Genomic DNA, 27,059 nt, shown 5'->3' on the forward strand with positions numbered 1-27,059 from the left:
CAGAAAATGCAGCTTCCAAAGACAACCTGTCTGGTGTGAAAGAATTTCACACCTAACTGCAGCAGTTCAAAAGAACAAGTTTCAAACAAGACTATTCAATATATGCACATTGTGTACAGCTTTTCAATTAGTCACACTCTAAGGTCAGCATTCTTATCTTACCGGAGGAATGCTTTGAGAATGTGGTGTCCAAACCTCCAGTATTGACATGACTACTGCATTCTGGCATGAATAACCCAACTGTTCAAACCACAAGTAAATCCCTTTAAAGGTCCCAAGCGATAGTGAGGGACCATGATATTTTCCCAATCTTACTCGGCATCTCCACCTGTGTTCAGCCTGATTTATACTGCACTAGACATCATTTTCATTCTGAATCTGAAATGAAATTTGTCCACTAGAGGCTAATATCCCAACTGAAAGAAAATTAATACAATTCTACTTCCTAATTAGATGATACCATTTTACAAAATGAGGATGAGTGGGGTCTCTCTAGGGTTGAGAGTTGAGTTGATAATGACGAGCAAAGGGAGAGCAGTGCTAAGAGTATTGTTGTTATTGAGTGAAAACATGCAGAATTTGAAAAGTTGTCAGTCTTAACCTTGAAGCTAGTTTAACACAGTGCTTGAAGAACTTTCAGAAAATGGCTACCTTATTATTTAAGATCTGGGTTTACTTCCTCAATCACTTTTAAAATCTTATATCATTCTATAAGTCGAATCCTGTAGGGTACTGGTTAGAGCAATCGCCTCGCAAAAGATTGGACCAAGATTTGATTGCTGGGCAAAACAGTAGGCAGGTTTTCTTACTCCACATGCCTCTGTTTACCTAGCAGTAAGTAGGAACCCGGTTGTTAATAATAATTTGGTCAATCAATCCTCGGCTGTTTATGGGACACTTCTGTGCGCAATTGGCTGCCGCGTTTCACCCACAAAATATACAGTCAATTCACTTTACAATATATTCTGTGAAGCCCTTTGAGATGTCTCAACAAAGTGATGAGGTGCTATATCAAACCCAAGGAGTATTATTAACAATAATCCTTGCGTTTCATACAATGTCTGATAAAGTCCCCTCAGCAAATTCCTCAAAATTTCTTATATAGCTACTTTTGCACAATTGCATTTTATTCTTAAATTATACACAAAGTTTCTGCTGACTGTGAACATTTATTTCAGTGAAGATTTATTACAGGTGCAGATTTATTCCGGAGCTGTGGGACTAGTACCCAGCTATGGACATTTTGCTGACTGGCAGCACAGAGTAGTGAAAAAGAAAAGCACTCTTTCACTCCCCCCCCCCACCACCACCCCACCCCATGCATTTCCTGTACTAAAATGTGCTTTGTATTTACGTGTATTTGTATATCGGATAAGGCACGATATCAAATGCAAGGATTATTATTATTAGTGTTCAAAGCTGTCAGATTGCATTCTATATATACATATATCATTGAAAATACTGTACATTTCATAATAGAATACTTTAATCTTTAATCGTAACATGTATACATGAAGTCAATTTTCTGCGAGTCCTTTTAAGATAATTGCAAGAAAACGACTTCAAGGTTAAGACTGAATTCAATAATTTGCCACATCCTGCACTCTCTGAAATACTATATTTAATAGAGTAAGTCTAGATTCACCAGATGGAATTGCTTCCCCCAATGTTATTTTAAAATATACTTTCCGTCAGACACTGATTGATAAAATCCTCTCCAGGAGACATTATTTCTGTCTTAAAATCAGCTTCAAAGTTGAGACGGAATTCAACAACTTAAGTCAATAAAGGCTCTCATTTTGACAAATGATCAGATGAATTGAAAAGCTGTTTTAAGATTTGAGTCAAATCCAAAATAAATACATGATTCACCTAACATTTGCCTGGATGTTACAGTTTCCATTCTGTAATTAGATGCTTTACTAATGTTCTGTCTGTGCTTAGTTTTCTGCTTTTATTTGTTATTGAAGATATTCTGTTGGTATGAAAAGCAGAGGCTAGATCTGCTACACAGTATTACATCCTGAAGAAACTTCCTACATTTCTAGACAGAAACCGTTACCCACTTGCAACCAGAAGTACTCAAATACAACAGCTAATTTGTTATTGTCAGACATCACAATATTTGATCCACATTTCAAATTATTTTCACATATACATACACATATAGTAGATCAGACTCAACAGACTTGCTTAAATTTGCCACTTTTGTTTTTAAATAAGCGTAATGTTTGATAATCATACCGCAAATTTGTTGATATAGTCAGAGACCTTGAAACCTCCAGTACTGAGGCGAACAGATCTGTAAAACTGTGATTCCTTCCACATGGTTTCCATTATTAATCCTACATTCGCAATACTCTGTGGGGCAGACACTAGCTGCAGTGAATACTCTCAGTTCAAGTCCCTGGTGGATTTGACTTGATTTGAGTTGTGCGACACACCAAGAATTTCATTTTATCAGACACTTCATTTGGCATCTCAAAAATTCCACTTCAATATCATTAAGCCTGAGTGCATCACTTCATATCTGTGGCTCACTCACTTCCTGCAAAGTTGATATAAACTCACCATTGATCCACACAGCAGTGGAGACTGCAAACAGTAACTGGTATTTTATTATTCTGGTGATGTTTATAATCTCGTGCATTCGTAACTCAATTGCCATTTAATGGACCTTCTACAGGTTGTTCACAATGTCCGGTTACCCCCATTTTTTTGTGTGCAGTGCACTACTAATCAACAACTGAAACATGTGGAAGAATGATGATAATTGTATTTAGATGTACTTAATCGTGTTCAGTACAAGTGTTTAACTGTATTTAGACGGCAGTGTGAGCGAGCGCTATCATTTTCACGGCAGATAATGATCCGTCTCCATGTTCGGTGCCCCATCTTCCGTAACATGGATGGAGTCAGTGACGAGGAAGCTACTGATATCAGACACTGTGACATATCTGCAACAAAAAATAAAAATTTATTGTAAGAAAAGAACAGGACTTTGTGAACAAACTATAGGTTACATTTATGTCTTTGTTTAGCATATGCTATCTCGTTTTTATTGAGTGTTTCCCGAGATGTCCTTTCCTTCTTATCACAGGTACGTAAGCCATATAAAAAGAGTTGCATAAAGCTATTGATTGGGAAACCTGCGCTATTGCAGATTCACCAGGTCTAACTCAATCACATGAGTCAAGTAGTCAGGATTGAAGGAAATTAACATTATTCTTTCTCTTCCTCAGGCTATGATACTTCCTGTTCTCTGCATCATTTTAGTTTTGACTCGAGCAATAATTCAGTCTTCGAGTTCCTCTCAGCTTCAACCCCCATAAATCTACAGCAGTTTCCTTTCTCTCAACCTTCCAGATCCAATATATAAGAGTAAGGTAATTCATTTTCAGTAGATCACACCGAGTTGACTAAGAACTTCATCAAGTTTACTGGTGATGGTTAGAGGCTTATGGTGTCTATTTGTATACTGCTGACAGCTCTACTGAAAGAGTAGAGACGAGCCAAAAATGACTCAGCATCACATGACTCTCTTGAATTAATCTATTCTGTGCACTCAAGTGGATACGATTACCACCAGGTAAGAGCGTTGGGAAATGAAGCAGCAAAATGACACCCGGACTATAACTATTGCTATAATTGTGTCAACTTCTGAAACTAAATTACGATCAAAGAAAGTCTCCTATTTATTTTTCAACAATCAAAACGTTCGAACGTTTAATGTCCTAAATATATGCTTTTATTATTGCATCACACGTATGTCGGCTCCTTCTTCTAATTGGACTCTTCCACTAACGATCATTCTCGTCGACTCAGCCGATGACATCATCCTCCGATATAGTTCATAAGAAAAGAAGGAAGGAACTTAATTTTTCCACTAACATTTCAAATGCTTTTCAACTTTTGAACCTGAAATTTGATAAGGCGCCGACTGTCAGGATATTTTTTTTAAAAAAAGGATACTGTTCAGTCAAGCTTTTGCTTGGAAATAGAGTAGGAAAACAGATGAATAGATAGCTGAATGTAGTTTAGATTCAAGCAAACTATTCCATTTCAGGAGAGTGCAGGCATTTGTCAACTGCATTTTTTACTCATACACTCGGAGGAAATTTGACAATACTGCAGTATTTTCCCTCGAACGGGAAAAAGAGACGAGTGAGATTCAGAGTCCCATGTGAAAGGGTTTAAGCTGGACCACTACCAAACTTGGATAAATAGTTTTAATATTTGAGTTACTTGCTGGGGCTGCCAATCAGTCCAAACTGGCCAGAGTTTTGAACGTACAGTTATACGGATAGAAAGGATTTATTCTTATTATTATCATTAATATAATAAACTCTACTCTTTGAATTTGATATTGTAGGTTGAAACATCTCAAAACTCCTCACAGCTTTAATTAATGTTAAGTGTACTTATGGTACCGTATTTATAGCCAAATGTCAATGTTATAAATACTATAAAGCAATGTTGCCAGCATTATCCAAACTGTAACAATGGCCATCTTCCCCTTTCTGACTCATTTAGTTACCTTCAAGGCTTTCTTTCATTTTAATTCAATTGTTTTGAATATTTTTGTTCATAAGAGTTGGTTTATTTTTTATGCTCAGTTTCGCTAAATAATTTTCATAAAGTCCTAATACATTCAAAAGATAACTGAGAAAAGCTTTCAGAAGTTCCGAGGAGTGAAAATCAAACTACTGTATGTGTATTATCCAAGCCAATGCCTAACTCATCCAGTAACCTTAACTATGGTCAGAGTTAAAGACTGGGAAACAGATCTATTTGATCAATTGTGAACATTGTCATAACTTGTTCATCAGGCAATTTTATGAGACTTCCTAATTACCTGAATAGCAACACTATTCTCTAGCAAATGTTTTATTCCAAGCATATAATGGAAAAGTTCACTATTGTTGGTGAACAACATGTGTTTGAACTGTACACATAACTGCAAATAAATGCATCTACTCTCATGTGCATTAAGACGCCATAACCCAAACCCCCAAAGCCATTACATCAGCTGCACGGTTACATTTCAGTCAATAATTTTTAGCCTAGCTGCCAGCAATCCCAAGACATGACGTTCATTGATACCTCAATGATCCATAATGATGGTAATATATGGTCATGAAATACTGGGCAAACCAAACTGATGCACTGCAAAGCAGGCAGAGCACATCTCAAAACCGCAGTGAAGTTACACCATAACCTCCGTGTAATCGAATACCTTTTTATATATAGTACAACCAATGTGTCAACAAAGATGTAGCAGCAGGGGCACCAGCTGGAGTGCAACAGCATAGTTAACAAGAGTAACTGTTCATTTTCGATGCATACATTGACATGTTTTCATATCACACACATTTTCTAAAATCTTCGACTCTAACATGCCTGGACAGAGCTCCAAAAGTGCCAGCCTGCCAATGTGTTTCAGGCAGAATCAGAATGATTTGCGTGTCATTCAACATGCCAGCTGCGTATGATCAATTCAACCTGATAATCCCCATTTCAAATACGAAAGGTTAAGACGGACCAAAATAAAAGTCAGCTTGGCAGAAACATAGAAAATATTATCCTCTCCCTGCCAACAGTGGAAAGCTTCAAACAGCCCGCACCCTGGTGAAATATAAGAACGTAATATAACTGCGACACTGCAGTACTTTTGTTAGGTTCCAAAGTGGATGACCATTTTTTCACTTAGATGTGTTGACACTCTTGAGAGAAAGAGAGAGCAATCCATTCAGTCCCGTTTCGGCCTTTTCTCGCATACCACTGCAATTTATTCCTTTTTAGATATCTATAGAACTATTTCAGTTAGAAGATGGTAGACATCAAATAGGGACATATTTGGGCTTAGCTACATTACATCAGTTGCAATGTCTGCTGATAGTCTATGTGCAAACTTGAGTGCGATATCAGAAAGTACAACAACTTGCGCCCCTCAAGCAGGGCAGAGTTTCAAAGAGCTTAAGTAGGTGCTATCTCTGGGTCCATACCTCAGCACGAGTCTGCACTGGTTAGTAGAGGAAAACACAAGGTACATTAGTAACATTGATACTGTGATTGTCCTGCTCAAATACAAATATACACCCACAAATATACGGTCAATTCACTTTACAGTCTATTCTGCGAAGCGCTTTGAGACGTCGAGAAGACGTGAAAAGCGCTATATCAAATGCAAGGATTATTATTATTATTGTATGAAAGATGACACCGGGATACACGATTGATATTGTGCTTTTGCTGATGAAACAAATGCTGCTCTCTACACAATTACTCAGAGAGAAATGAAACAGGTGGTGGCTCTTTGACCCATGGAATAGGTTGGAAAGCAATGAGAGGAAAGAAAGTTGTCTGATGGGTTCCAGACTCCTCTCCTCATTTCTAATTATAGGGACAGCACACTATCAAACTTAAGAGCATTCTGTTTACTATCACCACTGATTAAATTGCAAGAATCATTAGGACTGATATGTGACTGTTTAGTGCTCCAAGACGCTACACCCTGTGAAGGATGCTATTTAAATGCAGGTTGTTTAAATGCGGGACCACATCACTCCCATCCTCGCTCGCCTCCACTGGCTCCCCATCCCCTAGAGGATCGATTTCAAGATCCTCATCCTCACCTACAAGGCCATTCACGGCCTCGCTCCCTCCTACCTCTCCGACCTACTATCCCCCTACCTACTTGCCCGTACCCTCCGCTCCTCTGGCTCCAGTCTGCTCCACATCCCCCCGCCCTAACCGCCCTACCATCGGTGGCCGGGCCTTCAGCCTCTCAGCCCCCAGGCTCTGGAACTATATTCCCCATTCCCTTCGCCGCCTCCTCCCTTTCCTCCTTCAAGGCCGGTCTCAAGACCTTTCTCTTTGACCGTGCCTTCAGCTCCCCTCTCGACTCTCTACCCCCTCCTCGCTCCCTCCCTTCCTCTCACCCTGACCATTTCCCCCCTGCTCGGGTCCAGACCCCAACTGTACAGCGCCTTGGGACGTCCTCCCGACGTGAAAGGCGCTCTATAAATGGAATCTTGTTGTTGTTGTTGTGACAGAATCAGAATTTTAATATTACATCTTCGGACACATCTAAAAACATTAAACCAGTGAGTTAAATAAACCATTGTTCAACAATAAAAGCAGAAATCAAGGACAAAGCTTAGGAGAACCTTGGCGCACTGCGACTTGTGCTCACTATTTTACATTTAAAGAAAGATTTTCATTAATTGTTGAGTGTTGCAGTTTCACTTCCTGGTTGTAACAGGGAACCAACACATTTAGGTGTCAACCTTGGGTTAGTTCACTGAGACAAAGATAGAGGGTTAATAATAATAATAATAATAATCCTTGCATTTGATATAGCGCTTTTCACGTCGGGAGGACGTCCCAAAGCGCTTCACAGAACACACTGTAAAGTGAATTGACTGTATATTTGTAGGCGAACGCGGCAGCCAATTGCGCACAGCAATGTCCCACAAACAGTCGTAGATTGAAAATGACCAATTTATTATTGTTTTTGGTTTTGGAGGGATTATTAGGCTCTGTGTGTAGGGTTAACAGGAGACGAGTGGGATGACTCCCTGACCCCAGTGACTGGTCGGCCCTTCCAGGTCCTGCCTATGAGCCAGGCTGGGCTGTGCCCTGGAATACTGCGGACCCGCCTGGCTCAGGAACCGGGACCAGAGACCGCCGCAGAGAGTACGTTGTTGAGACTTGAGCTCACGTGAGTTGAGTCTGACGTTCCTTAATGCATGACAATTGGATTTACAGATTGCTCCTTCGGAGCGTTGTGAAACACTTTGAAATGTTTCAATGTTATAGGCATTATATCAAATGCAAGCAGTTTTACAATTCCCACTCCAAAAAATATATCAGCGTCACTTTATATGTCAAACTAAGAATATTGCCACATTAACAGAATGCCCCACACAGCAACATAGCCACTAAAGGAAGGAACTAGGTGTTTGTTTTTTGTCTTGGACCCCAGTGCAGAACACAATCTCATACCACAGCAATGTAGCAACATCTAGCTCACTATGTTTCACAGACACTACATAGAAAGCTGCGAGATAGAATTGTTCTGTACATATTTCAAAAGAGGATCCTTATGTTATCATGATCCATCCATCATATCTATCAGTATTGTAAGCTGACGGATCTGGTCTCCTGCATGTTTAATGTTATATTTTCTGCTGAAAATTCAGCTGTCTATTGTGAGACATTTAGTTTGTGTGCATCCGACTACAATATGTGTTTTGCATTCAACTAGTACATTCAATTTAACAAGCCTTCTATTTTCATATTTGTTTACTTTAGATATAATTGAAAATGTTTTCTTAGTCCTGACAGCATTATGAATTAGAAAATGTTGAATGTTTCTGAACAGTTATTCAAATATTATTTACGATACTCGGCCTCTATGATGCATTTTCATTAAATTATCTTTGTACGTATTACATTACAAATTATAGAGCTCAGTATCCTGTGTGTATCAAAGAGGAAACATTTTTCAATAAAACCTAGGCTTGATTAAAACGAGCGTGACTCAATTCCAAATGAGTTCCGTTTTTTTTAGTGTGGAGATAAAATAAGAAAAAGTACAAATGGATACGGCGGATTATAAATGTCTCTCTGATGAGATTTAACAGCTCTATAAATATGTTTCTATATTAACAAGGATATTATATAATGCAAACATGGACTGACAAGAGTTTATATTAATAGCTAAGTTCATTGTTATTGTCATGTTGTGTGATATCAATGCACCCTTTCAATGTTGTTTGTGTCTGCTATAAGCTGAAAACTTTGCACTCTTATGAAGAAACAACACCGCCTTTTGCTTCTGTTTAACATATGCAGTATTTATCACTGTTGTTTCACCAGACTTTACAGTTTAATTTGTAAAAATCTTGCTCATTATTCTCTGAACAGCTTATGTTATGATTGGCTTCTTTCGTTCATTGTTTTCCATCACAGATTCTTAAAATAGACGGAATGGAAAATGTCCTTAAAACATGACCTTATATACAGTACATAATAGCTATGCAGTGTCAGTTAAAGGAACTTGGTACTTGTCCAGCATTTTATCTGAACAACATTGCAAAGCACACTGTCTTGCATCAGGACAAAGATAAACTCACCCTCAACAAATGCTAAGGTTGAATCATCAGCAGCACTGAAAGCCTAAGTTTCCTGTATTGAGCATCAAATGGAATATGAAATAAGCTCATTATTTTATGTTTCATAAAAGTATTTGGTGAGAGAACAATAATAATAATCCTTGCATTTGATACAGCGCCTTATCAAGTCTTCGAGACGTTTCAAAGTGCTTCAAAGAAAATACTGTAAAGTAAATTGACTGTGTGTTTTGTGGGCCTAATAATAAATTGACAATGTGCAGCTTATTTGCGGTCTTTTTGTGTTGAAACTGTTATTGAGAGTCAGTGTAATAATTGTCTTCAATCTAGGCAGAAGAGGCAGTTTATGGTTTTGCATTAGGAATGTTCCAATGTTTTTGACTGTGGCTTTTTCCTAGGGAAGCAATCCTTTCATCTCATTCCATTTACATACTTCAGATTTAAACAAAAAAAATTCAATAGCGGGAGCATATTCTTGCCAGATTTTTTATTCTTTTAGCGAGGAATGATTGATTTTCTTGTAACGATATATTCTGGCAAATATAAAAAGGCCACAGAGTAACACAGCTTCGCTGAAATCACAACCACCAAATTCCCACTTTGAATTTAAGAAACTGGAAACAACATCAAAGGACGAGGCTGNAAAAATGCTCAACTAAAATCTCAAGTTAGGAATTTGCACATTCCCATCTTTTGTTTTTTAAATAAGTTGAATATTGAACCTTCTGATCTGCAAACTCGTTTGTAATTATTGCGAAAGCGACTGTGTTCCTCTAGGTCTCTTTTTACTCATTATTTATGCTCATCATCATTATACTCCGCTCAGCCGGCTCCGGCCTGTTCCATGTCCCCCGACCCACCTGCCCCACCATTGGCGGGAGAGCCTTCAGACACTCTGCCCCCAACCTCTAGAATTCCATCCCCCAGTCACTCAGCCTCGCCCCCTCCTTAGCCTCCTCCAAGTCTCGCCTCAAAACCCTCCTCTTCGACCATGCCATCGGCCACTCCCCTTCCCCTCCCCTCCCTTCTCCCCCCTGACCCCAGCTCGGGTCTGAAATGCTGTTTCCAGCGCGTTGGGACGTCCTCCCGACGCTATACAAATGTAATCTTGTTGTTGTTATTTGTGGTCTAAGGTTGTGTAAGATCTACATAATTGCATCTTAATTACTTTCCAATGATCTACTCTGGTAACATCAAGTAACATCACCATTGCTGCTTTTCTGATGAATTATAACCATTTCAATTAATACAGTTGAGTGTCGAAATCTAACTCAATGAAGTGATCGAGTACTCTAGGTGTCTGGTTCAAAACATGTCCTGCTGATCATGAGCTAAAGGCTTACTCCATAGTCTGAGGATAAAGCATGATTATTAGCTAACAAAGTTGTTTGTTTGTATGTCCGACTGAACATAAGAATGATGTAGAAAAGGCAAGTATCCCATCAAACCTTCGCAAGGGCACACAAAACATACTCTGTCAAGGATTTACTCAAGGATTTGCCAAGGTAAATTTTGAATCATTTTGCCCTGAAGAGAATAATGAAGCAAAAAAAACTATTATCTGTAGAACCTGTACACTTCTACCATGCAAACCTGGTCACGTTCATCTCTCAGACAACATATTCTCTCCACTCCTCTATTCATCTTCAGCAGTGTGGGACTTATTGTGTCCCATGGAGTATTGGTTCATCTCAATCTATATCTCATCCTTTTCTTTTATAGCTGTTTGTTAATGCAGTGCCAACTGATCAAAATATATCAGTTTCACCCACAAAATATACAGTCAATTCACTTTACAGTATATTCTGTGAAGCTCTTTGAGACGTCTCGAAGACATGATAAGGCGCAATATCAAATGCAAGGATTATTGTTTTATTATTATTATCAAATTATTATCAAATCTATTCCCCCTCTTGAGATTTCTTTCTGGAGGCAATGGACTCAGTCTGTTGGTTCGATATTATTTGCAAGTCCTTTAAGATAAAGATGTGTAACCTTTACACTGATGACCTTATTTTAATCTACCACAGGGTTGTGGAACCAATGTCAGCGACATTGTGGCGGGGCTGGCTTAGGAAAGCTAACTCAGCACAGCGTGAACTATCCCGTTCTGTTTGACTCAATACATTCCTGTGCACCCACTGAACTATCGGAGAAAACATGCTGATGAATTTTGATCCCAGTGTGACAACCAGACGCAAACTTAATAAAGCTCTGCCTTAATATGTCATATGCCCTTCAAGCTTTGAAATGTGATCATAATTAATTATCGCTCTTCAATTACTGTATTCTTTGTAAAATTGCTTCCACAAGATATTCAGTAACCACTGAACAAATTGCAAACACTTTTGGCATTTTTCTATGGGCTAAACGCAAACACGCATCATATCAAACTAAAATGATTAGAACACATTCTGTCATCAAGTACAAACATAGGCCAGGGGACCAAGTCAATTAAAGAGCACATTATACTGCAGATAAATTAAGATTGATCCAATCTTAAAAGAACATAATGTTCTAACAAGGATAATACTAAGAAATTATTGATCCACGTTTGCAGAGCAGACATTTCAAATTCAAAGAAGATATTTTGCATCTAATATAAACTGCAGATTCAGCTCATATACTTTATATTAAAGATCCTGTGTAAAAAAATGTTTTTTTAAAATTGTTAGTACTTGCAAACAACCCCCCACCCCACCCACCCCCCAAAAAATTATCTAATTGTTTCATGTTCTGAAAGAGTGATGTTAAGTGCTGAGAAACTTTTCCAATTTCATATTGAGTTTCAGCATCAAGTACTCCAAGATGTACACTATGTTCCAGATGCAGATCAAAGCTTCCCCTTCTGTCTGAACAACTTATTTTAATCTCAGCCTTCATAAGCAGCCATGACCACCGATATCATATCTCATAAGGGGCAATTTCCTAAATATCTATACATAAGCTTTTTGCCCACTTGACAGCTGCATTATTTCTAATTGGTTTACATACTTCCATTTAGAACAGTTATTGTATGTCACAATGTCTCTGATATCCCACAACTACATATTGTATCACATGAAACTATTATAATGTCTTGGATGATTTAGTTGAGTGAGAAGTGGACTATTGTTTGTTCATAGGCTTTGCCATGAATTGAATTTGAAAGTTTATTAACTTGGCGAGGACATACTTTGTAGGTCTGTTAGTGGAGAAGCCCGTCTTTCCCTGAACACTCGATTGATAACTTTCTCTTGAAGAGATTTCCGATGTAGGCGTATGGGATCACGCAGATTAGGTAACTGTTCAAGGAATTGTGCCTAATATTATTCAGCACCCTTATTCAACAGATTACACATCACATTTTAACCCATATCTATTTTAATCTGGATCACTGGAGGTGATTTTATTGAAGAATTAATTGAAGATGTTGGTGATAGCTCCAACCCCTGGAAACGTGAGAACAACATGCACTTTTGCAGAGTTCTTGACGCCCTCTTGTGGCTAAGGACGAGACAACTCAAATATTGCCAACAAAAGAGTTTTGAACCTTTCTTTTTAAAAAAAACAAAAATCAGACTGGTCTGTGAAGCTGGATTTTCTTAAAAGCGCTTAAATAAAAAACGATATGTTCAGATCCTGCACTGAAACAGGAAGATTTCCCATGATCATGTTCCTCTGGGGCATTGTCACCAGACAGAAAATGCCATTTTCTGTCCGAATAATAATCCTAACGTTTGATATAGCAGGGAGAAAGCCTTTCAAAGGATTTACAGACAGAAAAGTGACTTGCGTATTTTGTAGCGACTGCAGCAGCCAATTTACCCACAGCAATGTCCCACAAACAGCCATAAAGGGAATAACCATTTTTATTTGTGCGTGTGTACGGGGGGGGGGGATGCATATTGTTTGCCCTTTCCTTGGGCATACAATGCTCCAAATATAGTATGCCCAAGAAAAGCAGATTTGCTTTTGGAGCTTTGTGGATTACTGGTCTCTTAGCTTCTTTGCCACCTTCTTGCATTCTCTTTCTGAGAGTGCTATTGTCCATTTTTATTATAATCTTCTGTTCTGTAAGGTTCAGTATCACACTGTGCTGTCTGGTGACTCAATCCCACTCGAACCCTCATTGTTTGTGAAATACAAAAGGGCTTTTATGTTCAGGATCTAATTGAACATGGCAGCACCTGAGTGATCAAAGGTCTGGTTTTTAGGAGGGATTCAACAAACACCATTTTTTTTTCCCTTTCGTGTGGGGTAAGGAGCTTCAAGACAATATTTATTTCAGGAACTGTTGAGAAATTCATTGTATTAGGGTCTTGATTACCAATCTATTTATCCTGTTTTTCTTGTTAATGCTTTTATCATTGAAATTACAAGATAATAATAATCCTTGCATTTGACATAGCACCTTTCATGTAAGGATCCGGTCTCAAAGCATATATTACATTAAATATAATACATTACCTCAATGGTACATGGGTAATATGGTGCAGGGGATACCGTATAGCAATAAATCTTCTGGATGACTACAGGGACTGATTCTGAGAATGAGTAGAACTGAGGTCCACAGCTGTGTTTGTCCACCACATTGGCATCTGGTAGCTTTTAGTTGTGCCATCACAGTGATTAGATCATCATGATTCCGATGGGGATAAGCATGTCCCTCTCACACGGTATTTAAAGATATGTGGGACGTGTTCCTAACGTACTGGTGCTAAGGAAGGAATGCCAAAACATTCCTACCAGATGTCAAAACATTTCTCCTACAGCTCCTCGGATATCTCAATCAAACCATCCAACAAAGAGCTGAGGCATACAGACTCCGGTCGATCAGTGGTCTGTGTTGAGTTACCAACGATATATGTTTATATACCAGTAACTAAATTATAATAATCCTTCCATTTAATATAGTGCTTTATTTCATTGAAACATCTCAAAGCCCCTCACAGTTTTATTGTGATTTTACTCAATTTTACTCTAAACTTTAGTAACTATTTGCAGGTGAAAGGGGCAGCCAATTTGCAGACAAGCAAGGTCCCACAAACAGCCGTGAAGTGAATGACAATTTTATCTGGAGGAGGATTGTTGACCAGGACAGCAGGAGAAGCTCCCTTTTATTTTAAAATATTGCCGTGGGATAGGGAACAAGCATTCAGGACCTCGGTTCAATGTTTCATTCGAAGGACTCCACAGAGAAGGGGAGAGAGGAGGAAATTAGCTTTCCACACTCCTGATCACTATCGAGCTCCATCTGCTGGAGGTTTGGTTGAAATATCCAAACAGTCCAATAGCTTCCTGATACGTACTGCCTTAACTCACATGTGAAGAATGGGCTCAAATAATAAAAATAATAAAAATAATCCTTGCATTTGATATAGCGCTTTATCACGTCTTCGAGACGTCTCAAAACGCTTCACAGATTATGCTGTAAAGTGAATAGACTGTATATTTTGTGGATGAAACGCAGCACACAGCAGTGTCCCACAAACAGTCATGGATTGAGTGACCAAATTATTATTATTTATTTATTTTTTGGAAGGGATTATTACCCCCTGAAAAGTGATCCGCCAAACAACTAACAACCGGGTTCTTACTTACTGCTCGGTGAACAGAGGCGTGTGGAGAAAGGAAACTTGCCCAACGTTTCGCCCTGCCTGGTAATTGACCCGTGTAACACCTGTTTGCGAGGCGAATGCTCTAACCACTGAGCTACATACCCATAACAAATGATTAAGGTTTAAAAAAAAATCAAAGGAGGGAAAAAATTGGTTTAAAATAAAGCACCTGGTTCCTCCTCAGTGAGAACTGTATATGATTAAGACTGGGCAATGTTTCAGTGTCTCAGCCATGTTGTCTGTGTATGTGTGTGTATGCGCTTGCACAGGGATTCCTCTATTTAGCGGCAAACAGCATCTGCAGTAACAAATATCTTTATCTGATGGCACGATAACCATTTTAAAATAGCACAGCAATATGAATAATTGTTACACAAGATCAATCATTCTGGCATTCTGCTTAAATTGGTCTTGCCTGAAATAAAAAGCTGTGTTATCTTTCTCTGTGCCTCAGACCCCATTGCTCCAGCAGATTTAATGAAAGCATCCTGGAGTTGAGATGGGTGGGGGGGCAGAGGAAGGAGTGAAACAGACTTGCAGGTGTAATGCATTTACAAAGAGTTTAATTTGATATATCTCTACCACATGCTCCTCTAAGTCATTGATTTTACATATCAAAGGCACAGCAATGTCAAATCAAGACATTGCTGCTTTCATTTCTCTTCCATTTTCCCCTTCCCGAGGCCTCTCACTTGCAATCCCTCTCCTTAGAGCTGTATATTTAAGACTAAACACTGTTAAAAAAATACTGTGCGCATTTCAAAGACAGAATTCAGCCAATTAAGGAAATTGAATAAGGGGAACCTTTTCATTGCAGTGTACAGTATTAATCCTGGAAGCACAGTGCTGTAAAAATAGGACTCTGACATACCATTGATATTAGTGATATTAAGAGACAAAAACAAATAGCAGTATGCAGTTTATACCAAAAATGATAGGAACAGAGGGTTTTGATTGGTTGGAAATGCTTGTGAAACCCATAGGAAAGGAAAATTATCAGGATTTGATTTGATCTCAGTAGCTTTCACTGCTCTACATCCAGCTGCTGCTGGACAATCAGAATTGCGCAGTGCCATGAAAAATAGATGAAGAAATTTCCCTGAAAATACAATATCCACAATGTAATGCGAGTATGAATGAAATGCATTTATCTGGATTCAGTAACCCACCAGAATGTATCAAGCTCACTTCACCTCATAAAAATTGATCCCTGACATTGCAAAAAAGCCACAATAATATCTCCGCATTCATCATTACCTTAATATAATCAAAACCCAACTCGTTTATAATGATCTACAGTCTTCACTTGCACACAAGGGTTCTTTTTGTGCAAGTTGAGAAAAGCAGTGAATTTGTCCTTCAGATGAGACATTAAACCGAAGTCTCTTCTGACTGTTTAGGTGGACTTTAAAGATTCCACTATATGAAAAGAGAAGGCAGTGTCTCCTGGTGTCCTGGCCAACAATCCCCCAAAATAAAAAAAAATTGTTCACTCACTCCAAGGCTATTTGTGGGACATTGCTGTGCGCAATTGTGTTGCCCCGTTTGCCTATAAGCACAGTCACTCCATTTTACAGTAATTCCTGTGAAGCGTTTTGAGACATCCTTCTGATGTGATAAGGTGCTCTACCAAGTGCAGGGATGATTATTTGTTGCTGGAGAGAATAGAAGCAATGGCTCTGACCAGTGTAAACTGTGAGCAGATTTATAAACTACTGTACGTACATCTCATTTAATATTCAGCATGAATAAAATTCACCCATGTCCTTCAAGCATATGTAAATCAGTGACTAACCTCAACTCTGCCTGCTTTTACATGTTCCTGGAGGCAATTCTCACCCAATTCCTGGCACAAACTCAACAGCAAAGGTTTGCAAACGGGGAAAATGACACTCTACATTTTGTGAATGTGCAGACTTTGCAGCCAAACTCTCTGGAAGCTGTGTAGTCCTTGACTTTCCTTAAATTCAGTTGAGAGCACTAGGACTTTGTACTCTGTGATTAGAAAAGCGATTAATAAAATTGTGGCAGTTTCCTCATTCAACACTGAAACTTCATGTAGATTTGCTGTGAATAAACAGGTAATCTTTAAATGCAAAAAAGCTACTCAACCAGCCAGTGTCCTTTAAAAACCTTGCCCCTGGGGAACCAATTACATATTCATTAGAGCCAATACTTCCTGGTCCGTAAGAGTTAATGTTTTAAAGAGTTTTATAGGCCGTTCAGAAACAAAGCAAAAAATCAACCAGCTGCAAGTATTTAATTTCCAGAAACCATACACTCTACCCCAATAGTTACTTTGCACATCATTAACCGGAGAGGTTTTCACAACTTCACATCAATAGATAATCATTTTTTGTTAAAAATGGGCAGCTAAAGCTTACGGAGATCCAACTCATTGCAGTCCCAAAAGTATCCAGGTTATTATATTAAAATCTAATGGTCGTCAGTTTTGTATCAACTCATTCTTTCTCTGATTCATTGCATAGTGTACAATGGAAAATATGTGCTGATTTTTTTCTAGATTAAGAGTGAAAACAGAGGAGCTCATGGACAGAATCCAAATACTGCATTGCAATGTTTTTTTGGCTTGGATTGCAATGTACTGTGCAGCAATTCTAAGGAAATGAATAATATCTTCTTGAAGCACTAATCTGTTTGCAGGATTTTAAAATACCTTTATGGAGGCCAAAAAAATGTAATGCAACATTGGAGGTACAAAATCATACAAATGGTAAGTAGTTTTCATTGCTTCTGAAGTCCTTCCAAAGTGACGCAAATTTCGGTTGGTACATTAAACCAATATAATCATTAACCAAATGGAAATTTCGCGCATTAAGAAAAACCTGCTAAGATTTTAACATCCATGCCAACCTGCCACGGATGAGTTGTGTTGGTTGTCTGGCAGAATTGTAACGCATGTGCAAAATAAAATGTTCCACTTTGCCGAACCTTGCTTATGTCCTAAAAATCTTATTGATGTTAGTGATTCTGTATCCGATATTCCCTTCAGTAAGCCAAGTGTCCAGTAACAACACGAAAGAGGAACCTAAACGTTTTAATGCTGAGAAATAGAAGAAAAATGACTGAGGCTTCAAAGCTGGTGAAGTGTCTGCCATCCAACCAGTTAAGAGCTGATGTCATAGACTGCCCAATATCCCATCCTCAGCATAATCAGTTCAGACACTAGCTCGTGTTCACAAATGTATTTGCAGATATATTAAAATGAGCTTTTCTTACACGTTTTCCACAATATAGTTCCAAGGATTGAAGACTTAAAATCTTCGTTTTCCTGGTCCCAGATTTTCTCAACCACAGCAGTCTTTTCCTCTCCAAAGATTAGATTCATAAATCAAACAGATCAGCGTTGAAGTGAACATATGCTTGTTTTTCACTTCAAATAAAATGGAAATATATCTGCGTTCCCTCCCTAATTAAAAAAAATTCAGTATGTCAGATAATCAACTTGTGACGCAGACATCTTAGTAAGTCTTTGGTCCCATTACTCGTAAACCGTTTACTTGCATCCATCAGGACTGCGTCGTGGATGCATTTCTCTCAGTAATATTCTCACGATTCTAGTACAAATAATGGATATAGCATAGCGAGCAAAGGGCATAAGCATCTCCATGAAGGAAGTAAACATATGATTCACAAGTGACTAATGAATTATGTCTGCTTCCCTTGTGGAGATTCATATCTCATTCCACTGAACAATATATTTATCCCAGACACTTCCAATATATATATATGTACATATATTTTTAAGATACACTTTATTGCCAGATCTTCAGACCACTTGCAGTTCTAAGCCACAACTATCCTTCACTATGGCACAATAGAACTGGATGACTATAGTAGTTTGATTCATAAAATTACAGACTTTACTAATCCATTTCAATTACATATACAGTGTAAAAAATCCTGGAGTTAATCAGTTTATGCAAAACAAATTTCTAAGTATATTTTTTTTAAAAAAAGCTTATGTACAGAATGCATTATTTACATAAAAAATAGAAAGAACCAAAGCAGCTCTATGAAAGTGTAACAAAATTTTTATTGTAGTAATTTATGATCAATATTTGCAGTGTTTAGACTAATTACATAACCAGACCAGAATCGATAATACCTGTATGCACTCAGTGTCATAAATAAAGTAAAATATAGAAAGAAACGTGCATCTGGATCAGGAATTAATCATTTCTAGGTCCTTTCGTGAGAGGCACTTCTGCACTCATCTCTTGAATACACCAGTGAAACTGGATTTGTTCCCATTCCTGGCTTACCCTGCTCATCTGCTGAATGTGACTGGGCAAACTTGTGCTTCAGACACTAAAACGCTCTCAATCCATTGACTAACCTCAGTCAAGTCTTCTTTGTTCACATCACGTCCTGCACAGGGAGACTATCCACGATTGACATTTAAAGAAATTAAATCAGAAACCCACATCTCCTCTTCCACTTTGGTGTACAAATTCAGCCCATTGTTTGTCCAGTCATTTGCTCAGAGAGTCTTGCTGTTACAAATAACAGTCATCCAGGACAGTTAGGCAGGTTAAAAAGAGTCTGATCGCAGCATTCAAGCTTCCACGATTTGCTGAAAAAGGTCACAGTATGAGGTCCAGAGCGGTAAAACAACCTGCAAAAGGTTGAGTCCTGAGTTGTGGTTGATTCTCATTTTAGTGTGCAATTGATCAAAGAATGAGTTTTTGATTGATTATTTTTCTGTTTATTTCTGCCAATGCCACTGAAAATACAAAGGCCTTTTCATCTGAAAGACTGGCATACACATCAACTTCCTTCTCTTGTTTTTCTACAAAACAAAAAAGGAAATGTAATTAAATACTGGTCGAGAAGCCACACAAAGTTTCTGTAGTTTGATTATGCCCAAAGATCTTACCCATCAGCTATCTTGTCTTTGCTCCCCCACTCAAAATAATTTCCAGACTGTAGCTTTGTTATCTGTGCCCCCCCTCCCCCAAAAAATTACAGGTTCATAACCACAAAATTCATAACTGGACTTTCATAGCTGAGATACATTTCTCTTAACTACATATGGAGAGGAGGAGAAAGAGGAAGAAAGACCATGTGAAAACCACATAGATCCAATCCATATGAAACTTCCTAAATAGCTGCTCCCTTCCCCCCACCATCTGAAATCGCTAAAAAAAATTGATGGCGGGTGCTGTAGTGGGGGGAGAGAGGGGAGGGGCAAGAAGAGCATCTGGCTAGGATCATATATGCTCTTGGTATGGTTTGGGGGAAAATACTATAAATTCTGGAGGATTAGAGCAGAAACACATTACGTTACTACAGAATGTACACAGGCCTCGGCTACACCATCCAATCAGTTATTCTTCATGTGTGATCCTGCACAGATCCCCAGCTGATTTTTTTAAAATCTTTCATTGCCCAGGGAGTTAAAATGTACCATCCCTAATAATAACACAGATGAGATCAACTAACACAGCACAAACATTGAATCTGAGACCTGCTTACTATGTTGATGCATTTATCCAATAAATCACTGAAGGAATTGGGTGGATCAATTAATGAAAGGAAAATGTAAGGACTTTGAATTCCAAAGCAGCATGCCTCGATGGTAAAATCATAATGGCTTTGTAAAGTTTTAAAACAAATACACTTGGTTAGAAAGAACTGCGTGATTAAACAAGCACCACTTGAAAATAACTTCATGTTCCGTGTATTTTGCAACAACACAATCCCCAGTTGAACAGTGCCAGATTCAAGTCGTAGCAAATTAATTAACAGCATCAAAGGTGCAGCATCACGCGAACACAGCACCCAGATTCCATGGTTAACTATGTGAATACTTATGAAATAGAAGGTTGGAAACAAATTTGCCAAAATGGTTTCATTCTAAATATCGTTCAGATGGTAGGAAGAACAAATTATATCATCCTGAGGCACTGCAAAGTGGAGTAAGAGTCTAAAATGTTCTAATGTACTGGATTTATAAGATGTATTTTTCACCCTAAAAATGATCTCCTCCTGAAGTCAAAGCAGATCCATACTGGGCAAGATTCCACAGGCACCAGAGGACCTCACCAAGTACACAGTATTTACATGAGCCAAGATAATAAGTGCCCGTTAGGCTATTATTTGCTGAAGGAAATTGCAGCAAGTCCATGTCTGTTGTGGTGCAAGCTAATCAACTAGAGCTACTCTAAAACCATTTCCTAATGTTTTTCTCATCCCAATGTCGATACACGTACAAACATAAACATGTATTTCAGAGTGAGTGTCTACCAGATCATAATCACAGCTGTCAACCCTGACTGACTTTTGTCCTTCTTAACCCAGAAGGACACCAAGATCCCTCACACCGTTGTGAACAACACCCTCGCTCAACTCAGTTCAGTTCACTGCACACAGACCAGGGATTAAAATCCATTTCATCTTGGTCTTGTAGCACATATTAATATTGGATATTACCAATGCACCATTATCGAACTCACAAAGGAGGAGTAAAATGTACAATTTAACACAAAATTAAAAATCTAAAACAGAGCCCTGGAGCCTTCTTAAATCAGTTCAGAGAACAATAACAGGATGATGCACAGCCAAGCATGCATGGGCCTGGACTTGGTCTCTTCAAACTCTTCTACTTATGTAAATAGAGTGCTGCAGTGACAAGTCCTGTACTTAGCTTATTAAATGCACTTACAGCTGCTTTGACTAGTTGTCGGCGCATTCTACAGTTGTAAAGTTCACTACTTTTTCAGTTTGGGTTCTCTGATGGCTCAGTGGGAAAGTGCGCTGCTTGACGTGGTCAAGAAGGTGCCAGGTTCAGGTCCTGTTCTGTGACTGACCTTGGCCATCATCAGTGGGGTATTACTGTTTGCCTGTACGTTTCTCCCAGTTCTTCCTAAGCCACAGTATAACCGACTCCAGTCAAGAGAGCTGATCAGGCAGTTTGCCCCCGAGTCTCTCCCGATACAACTTTAATTGTGTTGTTGTTGTAAAGGAAGAACGCCTGCATATGCTATCCTTACTTCACATCCAATATCCCAGTGCCTCGCCACATCAGCTCATACGAGATTAATAGCTCAGCAGGTTCCCATGTAACATGGGAGGTAGAAAAAAAATCAAACATTAGGGTTAAATTCCATGTAACTGAGTGCTGAAGCGCCAACATTGCGATTATCTTACTGCGTTTTTTTTAAAAAAACACAACTCAACAATCGTTTCTTTTTGGAGCAGAAATGCAGCTGAAGTTTTAAAGGATGACCTCTTTCTCTTGCTCTATAAATAATATGCAAGGCTCCAACATATATTATCACTCTTTCTGTGATCACATAAGCAAGTATCACCTTTGTCATCATCGTGCTTTTTACTAGGAGTGGTCTTGGGCCGTCCTCGTCGCCGTCGATATTGCTCTGAATGACTTTCAGATCTGGACCTTTTTCTGTTTTCCATGTCTTTGGTTACAGGAGAGTTTACTTTCTCTCGACGTGCCCTTTCTGTTCTCCTTCTCTTAGCTTCTGACTTGTTCTCTATCACACAAAAAAACTGTATTATATTGTTAAATCCAAATGCCCCCATACATGCCAAATGTTTGCATTTCATTTAAAATTGCACACAATAGGTATGATCTCCAAAGACCTTTTTCAGATCCAAATGTATCAAGTTAGAAGCAATCTGCCCATATCATGAAAGGTACAGCTACTGTTATTACAATAGACTACACTGTGCCTGGTTTAATCCACAACTGAATCTAAATTTTAGATTCAGATTCAAAGTAACTGATCAGAATTTGATTTGGCTTGGTCCTGATCAATTAAGAATGACTTAAGGGAAGTATGGAAGCATCGAGTGAATATCTACTATCTCTGAATCTATCACATGTCTGAACCAAAGAACAATCTTGAATTTAACATGGCCTTTATGAATTCAAATCTATGAGTTATACAACATTTCTACAGCAATGAATAGGCAAATAATATCATAACTTCCTGTAACAATTTACATTAAGTGGTTAACCCTATTATACAATACAATATGATTTACATGAATACAACTTTCGTATCGAGAGGATGTCTCAAAATGCCTCACACAGCTGTCTGGGTTGCTATGCCAGAGTAGTTATTTTAAAAAATAAAAATCATTACACAATCCCAAATTCCTGCATTAATGTTTACAGGAATGTATAACTGCTTTCCTCACAATTCAGCCAAATATAAGCTATATAAATAATGGTGAAAGATCATCTATCTTTCACATTCAAATGAGCTGGTAAACAAGGCATGCATGAACTCTAAGGGAGCACGACTGGAAAAGTTATATCATCTTCTTACATACTGTACACTCTTGGCTCTTACACATGCAATGCTTGCCAGAACAGGGACATATAATATCATAGTCTGTTGTTTGCAACTATCCATTGCCTCCAGATTTTAGCACAATCCCTTACAAGGCTATGGTACATACATTACATACGGAACAGCAAACTTCCTGAGACTGACTGGTTTGCACCACCCATGGAAAGAGATCATTCATCGAGGTCACATCATTCCAACTCTGAGCCTGTACAGAAACTCGGCATTTTATATGATCCTCAACTCCCCTTTAAATCGTTCACTTGGCCTCTGACCAACTCCACTTTCTTCAATATCTGTAACACTGTCCACCTCTGCCACTAATTCACCCTCAACACAACTGAAACCCTCTTCCACACCTTTGTCACCTGCACTTGATTTCTCCATTGCTCTGTGCGCTGACCTCCCCAGCTCTATTCTGCACAAGTCCCAGATGCCTGCTCCTACCTCCACAGCCTTGCCTCACCATACTTCTGTGATCTCCTGTGACTCTTATTCCTCTGGCCAACTCCACACAAATCTCCTCCCTAATCTCTGCAAGTACCCTGGGGTATAGTTTACCCATCCCAGTGGAACAGCTGATTTTCTGCACTGAATACACACTGTGCAACTAGAATACTAAGTGTACCTTTTCACATTCTTACAGCAAGTACATCATGTATCGTGAATAAAATTGTCAGATTTATTTATTGTGACATACAACACCNAAAAATGTTTTAGATAACAGTAATAATCCTTGCTTTTGAAACAGTGGACACATCAATGAGATAGATGTCTCAGATTGTGAAGCGAACTGAACTGTGTATTTTGTGGGCGAATGGGAATGCAGTACAGTAAACATAAAGGCTATTCAGGGCATCATTGGCAGATTTCAAGTACGTACATTTACAATACTTTAGAGTCAATTATAACTCACACACATATATTCAGCTATTCGATTGGTTACTTCATAGAAAAACATTTACCACATTTTTAACCAACATATACCTTAAATTTAATGTACATATATTAATAACATATATTAATAATAATAATTATTAATATATGTACATTAAATTTATTAAACTATTGTATATTAAAAGTAACCATGTCCAATGGATAATGGAATTTAAAACTGAAGTGGCATCATACTTGAATTAAATACAGGGTGACCAAAAAGTCCATGATACCATTGCGATGTCTAAATACATCTTAAAAGAAATGATGATATTTTTCTTTTTTTCTTTTACACAACGCGGTAGATATCACAATGTTTTTTGGGTCCCCCTGTACAATTAAATAAAAACCCGGATTTGTGATTTGATTCAATGTCAAACCTAAAATCCTGGTTTATCACTCATGTATTTCCCCCCCACCCCAACCCCTCCCCACCACTCCCAGCCCAACCCCACCCCCTCCCCAATAGTTATGCTTCTCTGCACTCAAGTCAGTGATTCGGATCATGTACCTAACGTGGACGGTGGCGATTTCTCTGACTGTTTAGCATTCAGTAGTCTTCTACTTATAAAAATGAATCCGCAAGGACACGACTTGCAGGCCACGGGAATCTGGGGGGAAAAAATGAAAAGAGTTGGGGATTAGATGACGTTTTGCTCCACTCAGTAAACATTCGTGATCGCCGGGGGACGTGAATCGTGTTCGTGTCATATTATGCCCTCGTTTTTTTTTCCACGTATGAACATAGGAACAGCGGTGCAAAACCACTACTGCGTTCAACTTCCAGCGATCTTAAAACCTGAAAAGATTTCGACTGCTCGGACATTTTTTTCTTTAAAAAAACAAAAAAAAAGCAGGACGGTATATATACATATATATATATAAACCATCTTCCACTAAAGCTCAAGCGTTGGCTTAAAAATGCACACGGCAGTTTGCCAGGAATACAGTCCTTTTAGATGACAAAATATTTGTGTGCGAATGTTGTTTTTGGAGGGGGAGGAGGTGGGAGGGGAGGGGAGGGGGGGGTGGGAGAGAAACAAAATTGCTGACAGAAACAACAACTGCATGTCAACCGATACTCGCACGGTTAACCTCTTGCTGATTGATACCCCGCGACCTGCCCGCACATCATCCCAAAGCCCAAAGGAAATCTGGATCTCGGGATTATGCAAATGTGAAGTCAACGTTTCTTCTTTTTTTAAAAACAGAACATATATATATAAATAGAGAGAGAGAGAGAGACAGAGACACACACACACACACAGTATGGATGTATGTCGAAAACCCAGGCGTAAGGAAGGTTTGGGAATGTCTTGCTTTGTGATTTAAGCCTTTGGCAACTCGTCAGCATCGCTCTCTCCTGTACCAGTGTTCGTGTTTCCGAAACCGCCCGCACCCACCCACCCATCACCCACTAACACCCCCCACCCACCCACCCATCACCCACTAACACCCCCACTCACCCACCCATCACCCACTAACACCCCCCACCCACCCATCACCCACTAACACCCCCCACCCACCCACCCATCACCCACTAACACCCCCCACCCACCCACCCATCACCCACTAACACCCCCCACTCACCCACCCATCACCCACTAACACCCCCCACCCACCCACCCATCACCCACTAACACCCCCACCCACCCACCCATCACCCACTAACACCCCCCCCCCCCACCCACTAACACCCCCACCCCCCCCCCACCCACTAACACCCCCCACCCACCCACCCATCACCCACTAACACCCCCCACCCCACCCGCTCACCCATCACCCACTCCCCCCCCCCCGGGCAACAAGCACCACACGGACAGCGCAGATCGCGTTTTAACGTTCAAAAAGAAGCCGAGACATCGGGGGTGTGACGGCTTCATTTCTCCGCCAAAAGTTGCTCAGCGGCCGCATCGATCCCTCCCATCGACCGACCGACCGACCGACCGCCGCGACGACAAATGTGCAAAGTGATGCGAAATGGTCCGAATGTGGCACTGGGGCTCTGCAGCCGCGACCATCTCAGTCACTTTCAGGTGAAAGGCGTCTCTGCTTCTCGGGGCAGCGCGTCCCGCGGTCACCCCCACAACCCGAGAATACCGCCCGGGAGACCCCCCCCCCACCCCCACCCGGGAGACCCCCCCCCCACCCCCACCCCACCCGGGAGACCCCCCCCCCCCGGGAGACCCCCCCCCCCCACCCCACCCGGTGCTGTCTCTCTCTCACATCCCCGAATAGGATCCGAGACCCGTTTCACCCCCAAAGGCGCCGAACACAACGATGTCAGTGTCGCCCCTCCGCCAAACGTCTTAACGGACAACACTGTGAAACTCAAAACGTTTTCTCTCTCTCTCTCTCTCTCTCACACACACACATATATGTACAAATATATATATATAAAATCGTGTCAATAACAAAAAGGTCACACACACACACACACAGCATTAAGTAACATATCGGGGGCCACTCATTCTGAATGAAGGCTTCCGAAACGACAGCCCCCCCCACCCCCCCACCCCCCCCCCACTCCCCCACTCACCCTCTTTTAAAAAAAGAAAATATTGCACTGCGATAAAACCGCACAAAGAAAGTCTCCATTCTTAACGGGGACCGCCGGGGAGGGAGGGAGTGAGGGGAGGGAGTGAGGGGAGGGGGAGAGAGGGGGGGGAGTGGGGAGGGGATAAGTGTGAAAATACGCTAAATATATTTTCATATTGATATGATACACACACTCTGATATATCCCACCTGTTGGTCACATTCCGGACATGCTTTCGTAGCCATTTTTGTAACTTTCTTCGCCTTGTTTGCAGCCATTTTCCAAGCCCTTCCGCTGCTGGCCCCCGCGACTGACTGGCCTGACTGCCGGACACACATGCAGGCGCCCGGACGGACGGACAGACACGCTCCGGGGCCGCGCTGTCCGGATCTCTTGCGCGAAACTCGCAGTGGAACTTCCGACACAACTCCTCAGCGACAACGTACCCATCGGCTGCCCATCGCCCGCGAGCCGAGCCGAGCCCCCGCGCACCAACACCCGCGGGCCGG

At 40.0% G+C, this 27,059-nt stretch overlaps 1 protein-coding gene across 2 annotated transcripts; it reads right to left on the reverse strand.

Annotated features, from left to right (window-relative positions):
• Positions 1–2,791: 2,791 nt before the first annotated feature.
• cunh16orf87 (chromosome unknown C16orf87 homolog) lies at positions 2,792–27,059 on the reverse strand. Of its 2 annotated transcripts, none has more exons than XM_042340327.1 (4): positions 26,760–27,059; positions 24,524–24,623; positions 22,072–22,254; positions 2,792–2,957 (listed from the first exon to the last, which is right to left on the reverse strand). In XM_042340327.1, exons 1-4 carry the CDS (start codon positions 26,886–26,888, stop codon positions 2,800–2,802), a joined length of 570 nt encoding a protein of 189 aa, XP_042196261.1. In that variant the 5' UTR covers positions 26,889–27,059; the 3' UTR covers positions 2,792–2,799. The 2 variants fall into 2 exon arrangements, with proteins under 2 accessions (XP_042196261.1, XP_042196262.1); XM_042340328.1 differs by lacking the exon at positions 2,792–2,957 and adding an exon at positions 18,775–19,550.

This window comes from Callorhinchus milii, unplaced genomic scaffold (genome assembly GCF_018977255.1).
Source record: "Callorhinchus milii isolate IMCB2004 unplaced genomic scaffold, IMCB_Cmil_1.0 Scaffold14, whole genome shotgun sequence".
Lineage (NCBI taxonomy): Eukaryota > Metazoa > Chordata > Chondrichthyes > Chimaeriformes > Callorhinchidae > Callorhinchus > Callorhinchus milii.

Coding starts and splice junctions, on each gene's coding strand:
- cunh16orf87 (XM_042340327.1), bottom strand. CDS start 26,888: ATGTGTGTCCGGCAGTCAGGCCAGTCAGTCGCGGGGGCCAGCAGCGGA. Junction 24,624..26,759: donor GTCCGGAATGTGACCAACAG/GTGGGATATATC, acceptor TTTTCCCCCCAG/ATTCCCGTGGCCTGCAAGTC. Junction 22,255..24,523: donor ATCGCCACCGTCCACGTTAG/GTACATGATCCG, acceptor TTTGTGTGATAG/AGAACAAGTCAGAAGCTAAG.